This window comes from Balaenoptera ricei, chromosome 5 (genome assembly GCF_028023285.1).
Source record: "Balaenoptera ricei isolate mBalRic1 chromosome 5, mBalRic1.hap2, whole genome shotgun sequence".
Taxonomy (NCBI): domain Eukaryota; kingdom Metazoa; phylum Chordata; class Mammalia; order Artiodactyla; family Balaenopteridae; genus Balaenoptera; species Balaenoptera ricei.
This window is the reverse complement of record NC_082643.1, coordinates 78,755,933-78,769,923: the sequence shown is the minus strand read 5'-3', so window position 1 is coordinate 78,769,923 and position 13,991 is coordinate 78,755,933. Positions and strand designations below refer to the sequence as shown.

Below are 13,991 nucleotides of genomic sequence, written 5' to 3'. Positions count from 1 at the left end.
GAGATAGGAACTTGCTTTAACAAATAATAAACATATTGTAAATGTACTGTAATTAAAACACTAATATTGGCATAAAAATAGACAAATGGTGCAACAGAATTAGCATCCTGAATTGTTAAAATTCATAACAAAAATAATACCTCAATTCGGTGGGAAAAGGGTGGTTTATATCAAGATGATGTTGATAATAGAGGGCTCATATTAGAAATATAAAGAATTATAATAATTGTTGACTGGTGGGCCTGTGAAAATGAATGAGAAGGATACACTCACTTTACTTTTGAAAATATAAATTTCAGGAAAGTAAACTATCTTTTCAAATTTAAAATGCACATACTTGCAACCCAGCAGTTCCACTCCTGTGAATAAATTCCAGAGACACAAAAGCCTCACAAGGATGTTTATTTCAACATTATCTTAATAGCATAAAACAAAAATACCTGAAATCAATCTGCATGCCCACTAGCAAGGAAGTAGTTTAATAAATTGTGTTTTACAATTATGGAATATTACGCAACTATTAAAAAGATCATTATTAGTTTATATTTCCATGTATATAATTTTGGTGGGAAAAGCAAAATGCCAAAATATGTATACAGTATGATCTCTTTTATAAAACAATAACAAAAACTCCTATATATGTGTATATAAGTTTGGATATGAGTTTTATAAAGAAAGAGAAAGTTGTGAAAGGCTCTACACCAAGCTGTCAGCATTGATTACCAGGAAGGAAGAGGAAGATTGACAAAATAAGTGTCTCGGTGAAAAAAGCATGCAGTATAAGTCCACTGATACAAAAGGTTGGGGTGGTGGTGAGCTTTTGTATATACATGCATATGTATGTATGTATGCATGTAACCAAACCCATGACTATTACAGCAGTGGTTAAAGGCTGCTACTTGGCCTTTGTCAACCCAAGATCCTAGTATCCCTTTAAAATCAGAAAGCCTATTTCAGTGGCTAATCTCCCACCTGCATCTCTAGCCTACTCAGAAGAGCTACTACATTAAAGAGGTATTTATTTAATGTGTATCTCACTATCTTGGTGAAGAGGGTCTTTGGCCCCTCTTGGGAGTGGAGGCATGGTTCAACATTTTAATGTTCACGTCTTTGGATTTCTTCTCTATATCGGGAAACGTCTTGCATATCAGTGGTCTTTTTTTTTTTTTAATAAATTAAAAAAAATTTTTTTTGGCTGCATTGGGTCTTCATTGCTGCACGTGGGCTTTCTGTAGTTGGGGCAAGCAGGGGCTACTCTTAGTAGTGGTACATGGGCTTCTCATTGTGCTGGCTTCTCTTGTTGCGGAGCACAAGCTCTAGGTGTGCGGGCTTCAGTAGTTGTGGCATGCAGGCTCTAGAGTGCAGGCTCAGTAGTTGTGGTGCACAGGCTTAGTTGCTCCGCAGCATGTGGGATCTTCCCGGACCAGGGCTCGAACCCGTGTCCCCTGCATTGGCAGGTGGATTCTTATGTACTGCGCTACCAGGGAAGCCCATCTCAGTGGTCTTTAATGAAGTCCACTCTTGTGTTCAGGCTCCAACCAATCAACCAAACAGCAAAACAATTAAAATTAGCTTATGGAGCTGACACAGTGTAAATGAACTCTCTGGTAATTGTTCTCATATTGACAGATTGAATTTAAAATTTGAAATTATATTTATATAAAAGTATATACATTAAAATGTATTCTTTATTTGTAATGTTCACTTAATTATCCTTTTCTCTACCGGAGTATAGCCCTCTTTAAAGAAAGAGCTTTGTTATTTATTTTTCTACCTTTTGTGGTGCCTTAAACATGTAAACGCTTGGTAAATATTTATTTGCATGAAGACAGTGATGGCAAGATCATTATGAACTACTACAGTGGTATTTCTTCATTGTGTGGGTCTATACCGTGCACTGCAAGATGTTTACCATCTCTGGCCCCTGCCAATTCAATGCCCATAGCCCTCTCTGGTCATTCCAACAACTAAAAATCCATGCCCCCTACTTCCAGAAGCCTTTCTGGGGTGTGGGAGCAGAGGGTTGGTGCTACCTTTGTTGAGAACCACAAGGCTAGAGTAATTGGAGAAGCCTTTCTAAGGGCAGCAGTATCTGTGCTAAACCTTGAGGGATGAGTGGGATTTCAAAACCAGAGAAATTGGGACACAAACAGCATGTAAAACAGGAAGCACTATAATGTAGACTCTGTCTTAACTGATGAAGCAGTGTGTCCATTTGGAAAATAGTTAGAAACAAAGTTGTATAGGTAGAGTGGAGTTAGAAGGGTGTTGATGAAAGGAGTCTGACAGAGGTGAGAGGAGAGGGAATGGTGTCATTTCACTCTCTAATGCATCCTGCATGCTACTGCCAAATTAATTTTCTAAAACATTGCCCCGTTCAACAGTCCACTTAACATTGCCTGCTAGCTTTACACCTTTGATGTGTGTTCAGGGCATTTTATGTCATCTTATGCATCCAAATTTATCTCTTATTACTCCTTAATATTAATTAGGTATTTCTGGTTGGCTGATCAAACTGATATTCCCCCCTCTTTCTTTGTCAGTATGCTCACTTCATGCTTTGTTAATATCTTTCTTCCTTTATAAAATCTTTCATCATTCTGGCTGTAAAACTTCTTACTATTCTTAGAAGCCTTCTCCCTAATGAAACTGGCCCATAGCACTCCACACCATCCTGATATCTCCTTTCTCTTTCTTACAGTATTTATGGTTTGTCCTACAGTATTTGGCACAAAATTATATATGGCTTTTCATGCCTATTATTCTTATTTCTCTGAATAATTTTTATTCTCCTAAGGAGCTGTGTGGGGTTAAGATATACCTCACAATATTTTTGTAACCCTCCAAAGCAGCTTTTTTTGTCATTTATTTTGTCATTTGTCATTGTGATATAGCACTAGATATTGAGCATCCTGAAAATTCAAACTCTGTTTTTGTAGATGACAAAATGTTAATACTGCAGCATTATAATATTTCTTACACTTAAGTTATCAATTTTGTTGTTTCAGTAACTCGATTTAATTATTTTTGAGGGTAGGAACCAAGATGTATGTATCTGTGTCCCCCATAATGCCTATAGAGTGTCTTGCTCACAATAATCATTCAATATTTTAAAATTTGATTGCATTTGATAGATTTTTATTTGCTTTATCAATTCTCCTTAGCTGTAACCGTGTTCAGACCATTGCTTTGTTTTGCCAACAACAGAGGGCACCATCAGGGTACTTATACACCCAAGAAATAATCCTATCCCAGTCCTAGGTAGCTTTCTTGAGCCACACTTTCCTTTTCCTAAGTAGTGTCATAGAAATTTGGCTATTGTAGTAATTCAGAGTGGCTCAATCCTAATTATAGAACAATATGGACTTCAGGTCATTTATTTGAGAAAGAATAAGTACTGTCATATTTTGATCCTTTGTAGTTTTCAGACCTTTTCTTTCTTCTTAGTCTTCTCAATATTCTTTGCTCAGATTAAGTCTTACCCAGATCTTACTGTATTAGTGAAACACACTCCTTTCCTGAAGGGAGAAGATAGAAGTGGAGAGCAGTGAACGGGAACCCCACCTTTGTACTCCTCCTCCTTCCTGACCCCGCATCCAAAGAGCCAGCTTGAAAATCACTATAACTCATCTAATTTAAAAAACTTTAAAACAACCTGTTGTTTTGTGATATCTCATTTAGGAACTTAGTATAAAAATAGAAACATTTTAGTTTTACAGTGATTTTTTTAAGTACAAAGGAAAATGCTGTGGAATACATTTCTTGTTTCAGCAATAAAAGAGTTAATATACTAAGCAGCAGAGACTGAGACACTGCGACGGGATAGTGCTTTCTGTCTCTGTCATTTGTGGTTTAAGAAAAGGGGGTGGTGTTCTGCGTTTAAAAGGACTTTAATGAATGCTGTCAGTGTTTGTGAGAGCTAATGGTCAGTAAGGGAAAGGAGAGTAGGGGACAGTGGTCTAGCTGTTTCAGGATAGGTGGATGAGAGTTTGCTCTGATTGAATGGAATGTTCCACCGTGTTTCATCTTTTTTTCATTGTCCTTTGTTCTCTATAATCTGATATATTGGTATAAAAGTAAATGTAGATATATATGTGAATGTGATTTATTTTCCTTTCAATTTGTTTATTGTGTACAACAGGGCAAATACTTCTCTTGTCTTGGTTGGATGCACAAATCTCTGTGCAGTGCTTTTTGCCTGTTGCCTAGACGATCACTTGGTTTCTCTGAGGATGTCTGGTTCTCGTAAAGAGTTTGATGTGAAGCAGATTTTGAAAATCAGATGGAGGTGGTTTAGCCATCAAGCATCATCTCCCAATTCTACAGTTGACAGCCAGCAGGGAGAATTTTGGAATCGAGGACAGACTGGAGCAAACGGTGGGAGAAAGTTTTTAGATCCGTGTAGCCTACAATTGCCTTTGGCTTCAATTGGTTACCGAAGGTCCAGCCAACTGGATTTTCAGAATTCACCTTCTTGGCCAATGGCATCCACCTCTGAAGTCCCTGCGTTTGAGTTTACAGCAGAAGATTGTGGCGGTGCACATTGGCTGGATAGACCAGAAGTGGATGATGGCACTAGTGAAGAAGAAAATGAATCTGATTCCAGTTCATGCAGGTTGATTATTTTCTTACTGATAGAAATGGGGTGTGGGGGTATATTCTATATACTGTTTAAAATAATTTAGTATTATTATTTAAAATCTATGATTTTATATATATATATATATATATATATATATATATATATACCTCTACATATATACACATATGTAATATCTTGGTATGTATATGTGGTACTTTTGCTGGGATTTTTTAAAATGTTCTAATATTGATTTTAATTCTGTAAAATTATAAAGACAACAAATAGCTTTCATTTTGAAATATCTTGTGTTCCCTATATAGATCTGGCTCTGCCTTGAAAATAATACATGGTAGCAATTTTATGCGTCATTGCCTTGCATTTTGCTTCATTCATTTATCTTCTATAGTCATAGCAAAACTATAGAAGACATTTCTATAGTATAAAAATTTTTATGACATTTTAGTTTGCAACAGATTATAGAGTCATTTTTAAATTTTTGTGAAAATGAAAGGTTTTATGAGGAGAGGCATATTGTAGTTGCCAATAATTTTTGCACCATTGTAGTTGTCAATAATATTTTTCTTATGGTTATTTCTCTTTGTCCTATGTTGCAGCCCTCCAGACTAATTCAGAGAATACAGTAACATGTCTCTTTCTAAGATGACAGCTACTAATTCCTGTTACCTTCACTTCTCTGAAAATTGTGCTATTTAGGGAAATGAAGGACATTCCTTCAGGAGAGTGTAAGGGAACATAGAGGAGCTAGATGTGGTCAGCTGGTGAAAAGGGGGCAAAAAGAAGGGGAAATGAGTTTGAGGAGAGAAAATTAAAAATTGGTAATTTCATAATGACTTTATCCACCTGCACCCGTGGAACCAGGCTTTACCTTTGAAATGAATTTTCTTCTTAATCAGTTTAAACTATCAATACTATAGCATATTATGTAACAAGTTAGGGCCTGAAAGTCATCTTTCTGATTCATCTTCATTTAAAAATATTTAAAGGCTTATTATTTTTCTAGATTAATTACTGGATCCTTTTTCTTTTAAAATTTCTTTACAGGTTTTGATAACACTTGTAATGTGTATGTTGGTTATTATTAATATAGGCATCATAAGAGATGGAGACAAAATGAGTTCGTATATTCAAATATCTTTTACTTGGGGATATTCACCGCCTTCTCTTCTAATCTTCACAATATGGAATTCTGAACTGTGATGCTGGAACAATAACAAATATAGAACAGTCCTCTATAATCATTTGTGTAATGGAGAGAGGGGAATATCTTTACATAGGTAACTAGTGTATTTAATTTTTTTTAATTTAATTAGTTCATGATTTAGCATTATTTTAAGGGAATAGGAGCCACAAATAATTTTAATATGGAGATCATTTGAATTAATATGGTTTCATTGTTTTGTATTTTCTTTGGATACTTGTTGCCATAAAAAGAATAAAGTATATATTAAAAGGTTCAGGGTTTATCATTTTTGGGATAAAACCATTCCCATTTGGTGGGAAACCAAAGAGTAATCATCTTTTTATTTGAAACCAATGCAACGTATCAAGAATATTCTAACAAAATTAGAAAAAAATCAAAACATTCATTCATTTACCAGCATTAGTTATGAAAATCTTAACATGTATCTACTACCTGGAGAGATTATGCATATGTGATTATAAAATTTATATACATGTATAACCTTAGAAAGGTTATACACACATAGGTCCCTATAATTTACTTCCTTCAACAAAAGTAGTTTGCATAGCTAATGATTACTGAAATTAAGTTAATCTATTCTTTAGTATCCATATTAAAGTGTCCTCTTGATGGGGTATTCATTATGACAGAAAAAGATTTTTTTTTTTTTACTGAGGTAGCTATGTGCATACTTCAAGAAAATACAATTGTCATTTTTAGTTGTAGGAGTTATAAAAATAAGAAAATTATATGTTTTAAAATATAAAATAAATGTAGTTGTTTTTAAAATGCTAATCAAGAATATTGAGAAAGTAAATAATAAGATGGGAGTAAACAGTTCACATCTGCAGTGACCAAACTATTTTTAAAATATTATTTCAAAAATAAAATGTACTTAGAGAACATGTCTTTGATTTTTAGATATGAGGGGAAATCTGTCAAAGAAATTTAATATTCCTGGTGTTTTAAAATTTCTATCCCAACATCTTATTGCAAAAAAGTAAAAAGCATTCTAGATTTTAGAAATGTCATTTGTGTGTATACTTCTACTTTTCCATTTTTTCCCTAGATTAAATATATCTAATTCTCACATCCTCCTTCAGTCCTCCAGCTCTGAGTCTTTGATCTTCGTTATGAGGATAAATTTATTTGCCCCCAGCTTTTTGATTAAGTAAGCAGTCTCTCTAGGTGTTTGCCCTTCTACTGTAAACAAATCAAAAACTATCACTGTTAATGTCAAAAGAAGCTACACTGACATTCATCAGATTTTGTATATGACTTGGATATAGTTCTTTTCATTATATAATATTTGCAAATAATAAAATATATAGTAAACATTTTATTTGCATATACTATAGATTGATATCACATGGTGGGGAAATACATACAATATACGAAGAATTTCTCATTTAAGCGGTCATAATACTTGTATAGACCTCAGAACTTAGATTGAAATTTTGAGTTATTAGAAAAAAGGGAAGACAACTTAGTGGTTTTACATACACAGAATCATAACCCCTACAGTGGGTCCAGACAAGTTAAAGCAGAAGTTAAGAGGCAGCGTATGTTGCTAATATGTTTGATCAGTTGTATTCTAAGTAGAAGAAATGTCTGCCTGAGCCTTCGACTTATGGTAATTTATGCTGTCACACATCTAAGTGATTTGAAAGTTTCTTATCTTTTAACTTTGATCTTGGGTCTGTAACCTAGCCACTCTTTGTCCATGGAATCATCTCTAAGTCATTACCTTGTTATTAAAATACAAACTTTGTGTTTTATACCGTGAGGAATTTTAGACCCTAAGTAACAGTTGTGACCTATGTGAGCAGTAGGTTCCAATGACTTTAACTCAGGGTGAATTTTCACCAGGGCCAGCCAGGTTTACATAGTGGCTCACCATGTGACCATAGCTTAAACACGGTTTACACTTTACTGGATTTGCCAATTTTGAAATTATGTAATTTTGACATATTGGAGAAATTTTCATTATTTCAACCTTTGTTTATAAAGTTAGGGTTTACTATTTTATATATCAGACTATTTTTAGTCAATATGTATCAAATACTACTATACAAATATCCAAAAATTATAATAGCTAATATTGATTGGGTGCTTGCTATCTGTGAGACACTGTTCTAAGCATTTTAGTACTATATTACCTCATTTAGTCTTCACAAATTTCTGAGTTAGATTGCTATTATTATCATTCTAATTGTAGAGATGAGGCCAATGAGGCACAGAAAGGGTAAGTAACTTGCTCAAGATTAGTAAGTAAAATAAAACCACATTTTTAAAAAGCTAAAGTTTATATTCTTACAATAGTTTTAGATTTACAGGAAAATTTCAAAGATAGTATAGTGAGTTCCTTATATTCCCACACCCAGTTTTCCCTATTACTAATATCTTATATTAATATGGTGTATCTGTTATTGTTGAACCAGTATGATACATTATTATTAACTAAAGCCCATACTTTATTCAGATTTCCTTAATTTCCTTTTTTCTGTTACAGAAAACGTCCTAACATCCTTTTTTTCTGTTACAGTCCAGGATACCAGTTACATTTAATCATCATATCTCCTTAGGCTCCTCTGGGCTGTGACAGTTTCTCAAACTTTCCTTGTTTTTGATGACCTTGGCAGTTTGGGGAGTAGTGGTCAGGTGTTTTGTAGAATGTCTTACTCAGTTGGGATTTGTCTGATATTTTTCTCATGGTTAGATGGGGGTTAATGAGTTTTAGGGAGGAAGACCACAACGGTAAAGTGCCATTTTCAGCACATCATATCACAGATACATATCATCAATCTAACTTATCATTGTTGATATTGACCTTGATCACTTGGAAATAGCTACATTTTGAACCCAAACGATTAACATGTAGATTTCATGCACACATACCAGTAAGCAGTTCTCTGTGACTATTCATTTAATCACTGAGTTCAACTTGGATCAACATAACAGTTAATGATTCAATCTATCCAGTTTCACTTTCTCTCCTCAACTAATTTTCTCAGCCTGGTTCTTGAAAAAGCCAACCCTGGCTGGCATACAGGTATAATCTCTCGACACACCCACAACCCTTTACCCACAGTCATCTGATCCGTCTTATCCGTGGTTTGCTACTCTGTGTTTCAACTGCAGATACCCTTGAACTCTTCTATACCTTGTCAGTTGATTTGCTATTCTTTGACTCATCTTGAAGGCATTTAGGTCCTTCTCCTCTCCCAACAAGGGGTTATCTTCATAATATACCATTTCTCAAGTGCTGTCTCCTTTTTCTTGACCCTCTTTAGGTTGTCTCTACATCTCCTTGTTTGAACCATTCTATTAATTCTGGTTCACTTTAAAATTAAAATCTTATATGTTTCCACATGAAAAAAATTTTGCTTCCAGAGATGGCAAAGAAGTTCAACTATATTGTACTTGTATCTGGGAAGGATGTATTGCATTGTCCTCCCTCACACATGTATGCCCAAGTCATATCATGGATTCCCTTGACATAAGCCGTGGAACCTCTCCCCAGAAAACCATCTGTATGTGTGTGTGCACATACATGTGCATATGTACACGTGTGTGTTAAATATTTCATATAGGGTTCAAGGAATTCGTGAACCCTCTAAAGCCTATCTGTACACTGTATCAATCAGTGTTCTTAGTTTTAAGCAACTGAAATTGGCTGGTTTAAACAGAGTAGGAATTTATTGGAATCACATTAGTTCCTAGAAAGAATCAGCTTAGGAAAAAGGTTAAGCATTACAGTTGCACAACTGGCCTTTATAAGTCCAGATTTTTAAGGCAAAAGAGCCTTTTATGACACTTATTGCTTATATTTTATTTTCATCTAGTTGGAACTGGATAGTGAAGTTTTACATTTTTAGAATTAGATATATTAGGCATGAAAACAATGATACACATGCACACATACACACACCCCACATAAACACTCATATGCACAGAGCCATATAATTTGGCCATGTAACTTTAGGGAATATATATTAGTAGAGAATAGGCTAAGATAATATAACAAAGAGATTCAGAAATATAGTGGCTCAAATAAAATAGAAGTTTATTTCTCTATCACCTAACAAATGGGAAAATGACCCAGGGCAGACAGGTAGCTCTGCTACACAGGTTCCCTCAGAGACCCAGATTCCTTCCATATTGTTTCTCCATCCTGTAGGGTGTTGTTATTTCTTTATGGTCAAAGCTTCCTCAGCTCCCCCCTCTGCATTCTAGCCTATGAGAAGGACCAAAGAAGGAAAAGGGAGGACATTAAGCAAATAACACAAGTTGCATATATCAGTTTTGCTCACGTGCCATTGTTGAAAACCTAGTCACATGGCCACAACTAGTAGCAAAGGAGGCGCAGCTGTGGTCTCTGCCTGGGTAGCCATGTGTCCAGCTAAAACTCATTACTGTGGTAAATGTGAAGAATGGTTTGGAGGTTATAATCAACAGGGTGCAAGAGGTGAAGACAGCTGGATAGAACTCTTTGGAATTCTTTGGATCTAATTTTTTAATGAGTTTTTTCCCATATTATTTACTATTTTTACCACTGAGATGTGAGCAAATAGAGATAAGCAAAAATGGAAAAACAAAAATTACAAATTACCCTGCCACCCCAAAATAATAACCATTAACAATTTGAGGAAGTATCCTTCCAGTATATTTTAGGTAAGTATAGAATAAAATTATGTTTTCAGAATAAAAATCTGAATCTTACTGTACATACTATTTTGTAACCTTTTTTGCCCTAATGTAAACATAAAATTAAGACTCTTTTGGTCAAAAAAGGCAGAAGCCCAACTTAAACTGACAAGCAAAGACTAGAAAATTTTGATTCACATAAGTAAATAAAAACTCAAACAAGTTTAGACATGATGAATCCAGATACTCAAATAACACCAGAAATCCTTTTTTTCCCCCTCTTTTTAGAATCTGTTTTCCTTTGTGATGGCATTTCCTTAGGCAGGCTTTCTTTGTGGTAGCAAAAAGCCATTAGCAGCTCCAAGTTTACTTTTTATCAGCTTAACCTCCTCAATGGAAAGAGAGTGACTCTTTTCCAAGAGTACCAACAAACATCTTGAAATGGACTCTCATTGGTCTTGTTTGGATCTTATGTCCACCCAAATAAATCATTATAACCAGAAGATATGATACTCTTGTTGGCCAGGCCTCAGTCCCTTGCTCACCTCTGCCCAGGGGAAAGACTCAACTCTGCCCAAGCCCTGTGAACTGAGGTAGGGTATATGTGGTTTCCCAAAAGGTCGAGATGGGTCTGTCATCATAGAAAGAATCCTGAATAGGAAAAAGCGGTGTCCAGTAAAACAGCTTGCTATGTCATTAAATGTTCTCCTGTATCTTTTTGAATAGCTACATCATTCTCCCATGCACAGACATACCTTTTGGTTATTTAACCAATATTCTAATTTTTTTGGAATTTAGATTGTTTCCAATATTTTCTTGTTAGAAACAACCTGTGATAACCCCTTCCCCGTAGCTAGATCTCTACATACAGATGACCATTTCCTCTGGATAAAGTCCCAAGGGTGTGCACATTTTTAGGGTTTTTGATCTGTATTCTCAAAGTTATTTCAGGAACATTACTCCTCTTTTAATTCTCAGCAGCATTGTATGAGAGGGCCCACTGGCCCTTCTCCTTCACACTGGTTATTGTTTAAGAAAATCTGATTCTTATGTAAACAACGTTTGACTCTTTTCACCACAGATATTTTGGCCGCAGGACCAGCAGAGAACTCCTTAAATTCCAAAATGAAAAAGTATTTCTCTTGAGAAGGGAAGAGGTGAAGGTATTCTTTTTCTTTGCCTCTTGCCATTTCTCTTTATGCACCTGCCTTGTCCTCTCCTTAAAAGAGACATCCCCAACTCCTCTTCCTCCTTGCTCATCTAAACCTTAAGATGTATTTCAGATCTAACCTGCTGCTGGTTGCCTTTCCGAACACCAGCCCATACTGATCTTTCCTTTCTGTAAATTCTGTCGCAGTTACATTCCAATTGGGGATGTACAAGATGATCTGTTGGAGAAATGGTAATTATATGTATATATACTAGAATGTTTATTTACATTTTATTTTTTAAATCTCTATTTTTTTCTGTTTTATAATGTAAATAATAATTGTACAATGATATATCTATATCTTTTATAAACTCATAAATATATATTGGGGCACATGCTTGAAAGTTCCCTGAAAAGGATATGCATAAGAATTTTTTTAGAGACTGCTAGCCTATACTAAGCAATTTACGTTCTTATTTTACATTTGTGGCTTTGAATATGTGTAAAAGATGTCAAAAGATTCATGATATAGTAATCTGCACTTTGGCAAAAGCATGAATTCTGAATGCCAGAAGCTATGAGGCAGCTTATCACTTACCTGGGGAGTGAGCCAAACAGACCACTTAGAGTTTCAATGCAGCTTTGTTTTCTACTCAAAATCATATACAGTATAATTCTTGTGAAGTGATTTTTAAAACTTCTTTTTGAAAAATTTCTCCATTAAGAAAGCCTAATGCACGTTCTGGTGATGATAGTGAGGAAATCTAAATAGTTTCTAATAAAAAGATAGTATTGGCCATGGTGCATATTGTGTGTCCGCACAGATGTGTGAAATCTGAAGAACTGCAAGTATTAGTGTTGCTGTTTACTTTTTTCCACTTTATAAAACTTAAGTCTTCAAATTCTAAGTCCCTTCACTAAAAAAGAAAATCATATCTTCTTTGCATCCCCAGTTTCTAACAACTGGTGCAATGCTACATCTGAGGAGTTACTCTATAAATAGTTGGTGACTTGATTTGTTTGATACTTGCCTCTTTTCTATGTTTAGGCATTTTCTGACTTACAAATTCATAGCCTACTGCAGAGGGACAATAAGCTAAAAATTAAATGTTTCCCGGTAGCCTGGAAATACCCAGCAATGTAGAGTTCGTTACAGTGAACATCTATTACAAAAGATTTGAATGATCTCATGATGTAATTCTTTGAAATATGACTTACCATCTTAGTAACATCTAAGAAATAAAACGAAGCAGAAATGTTAGATATATTTCCTCTGTTACCATGAAAAGATCTAGTAGAAATCACAGAGAAATGTGTTTTGAATGCTCCATAAATGGCCTATTCCCAGTTGTTTATATTGTGGGTTAGGATGTCTACTGGGTTTGTTAAAGGCCATTTTAATTAGGAATCAGGAAATTTAGTTATAAAAATTGATAATGTTGGCGATCATTTTTTAGGAAGACAACCAAACAAACAACATTGTATAAGACAAAAGACTGAGATTACAGGCCTTCCCATTGGCCTTTAAAAAGCAAGGATCTACTAATAGGAGTTTATTTACCTTGATTGTGTACTTATTCTGTGCTAGGGTTATGCATTCATTTAATAATCCTCCCATGAAGGATCCTCTAAAAGAAAGTACTATGTATTACTTATTCCTGTATTATTATTGAAATAATAATAGGTAAGACTTAGAGAAGTTATTTAACTCATCCAGATACATAGTGACAGAGTTGAATCAGCAGTATGCAATAGAACTTTATGCAATGATGGAAATGTTCTATATCTGCACCATCCAATCTGGCAGCCACTAGCCCCATGGGGCTACTTGAGCATTTGAAATATGACTAGTTCAACTAAAGAACTTTTTTATTTTATTTTATTTTAATTAAAATAGCCACATGGGGGATAGTAGCTACTGTATTGGACAGCACAGCTCTAGAACCTTCCTAAAGTGCTCTTAATCACTACCCCATACCTCTCCAATTCAAGCTTCCAAACCAAAACACATAATAGGAAAAGAAAGAGTAAGAAAGTACTGACATTATAAATTACACAGAGCCAGAGTATTAAAAACATTTGATAAGCCAGAGATAGAGATGTTATCTCTGCCCCATGGAAACCTAAGAGACTCTTGCTCTCTTAACCCTAGCTAAGGGGTAGTCACAGAGCAGTAGACTTTTGTCTAGGATCCTGAATTCTCATGTCTTTTGTTGTTGTTGTTGTTATTGTTTAATTATCCTCATTCATATTGTACTATCGTTCTCCCTTCATACCCTTGGTCCTTGCACTCACTGATGCCTTAGGGTAAAGGTAAGCAAAAATTTCCATTCCTTTGTGAGTGATTTGACCAACATTCTGAATGCCTCCTGATCCTGGTTTTGTATCCAGCTGCCTATATGTCCTTGGTT

At 35.0% G+C, this 13,991-nt stretch overlaps 1 protein-coding gene across 3 annotated transcripts in view; it reads left to right on the top strand.

The window, feature by feature from the left end:
- KLHL5 (kelch like family member 5) overlaps positions 1–13,991 on the top strand; it is an 88,717-nt gene that overhangs the window by 22,692 nt on the left and 52,034 nt on the right. Inside the window, exon 1 of one of the 3 annotated variants that reach the window (XM_059924140.1) lies at positions 4,175–4,615. The exons of the other annotated variants lie outside the window; for them this stretch is intronic. Coding sequence (XP_059780123.1) covers positions 4,233–4,615 — 383 coding nt within the window. The 5' untranslated portion in view covers positions 4,175–4,232. Of the gene's footprint in view, positions 1–4,174; positions 4,616–13,991 lie in introns of those variants that run through there. 3 annotated transcript variants of the gene reach the window in all.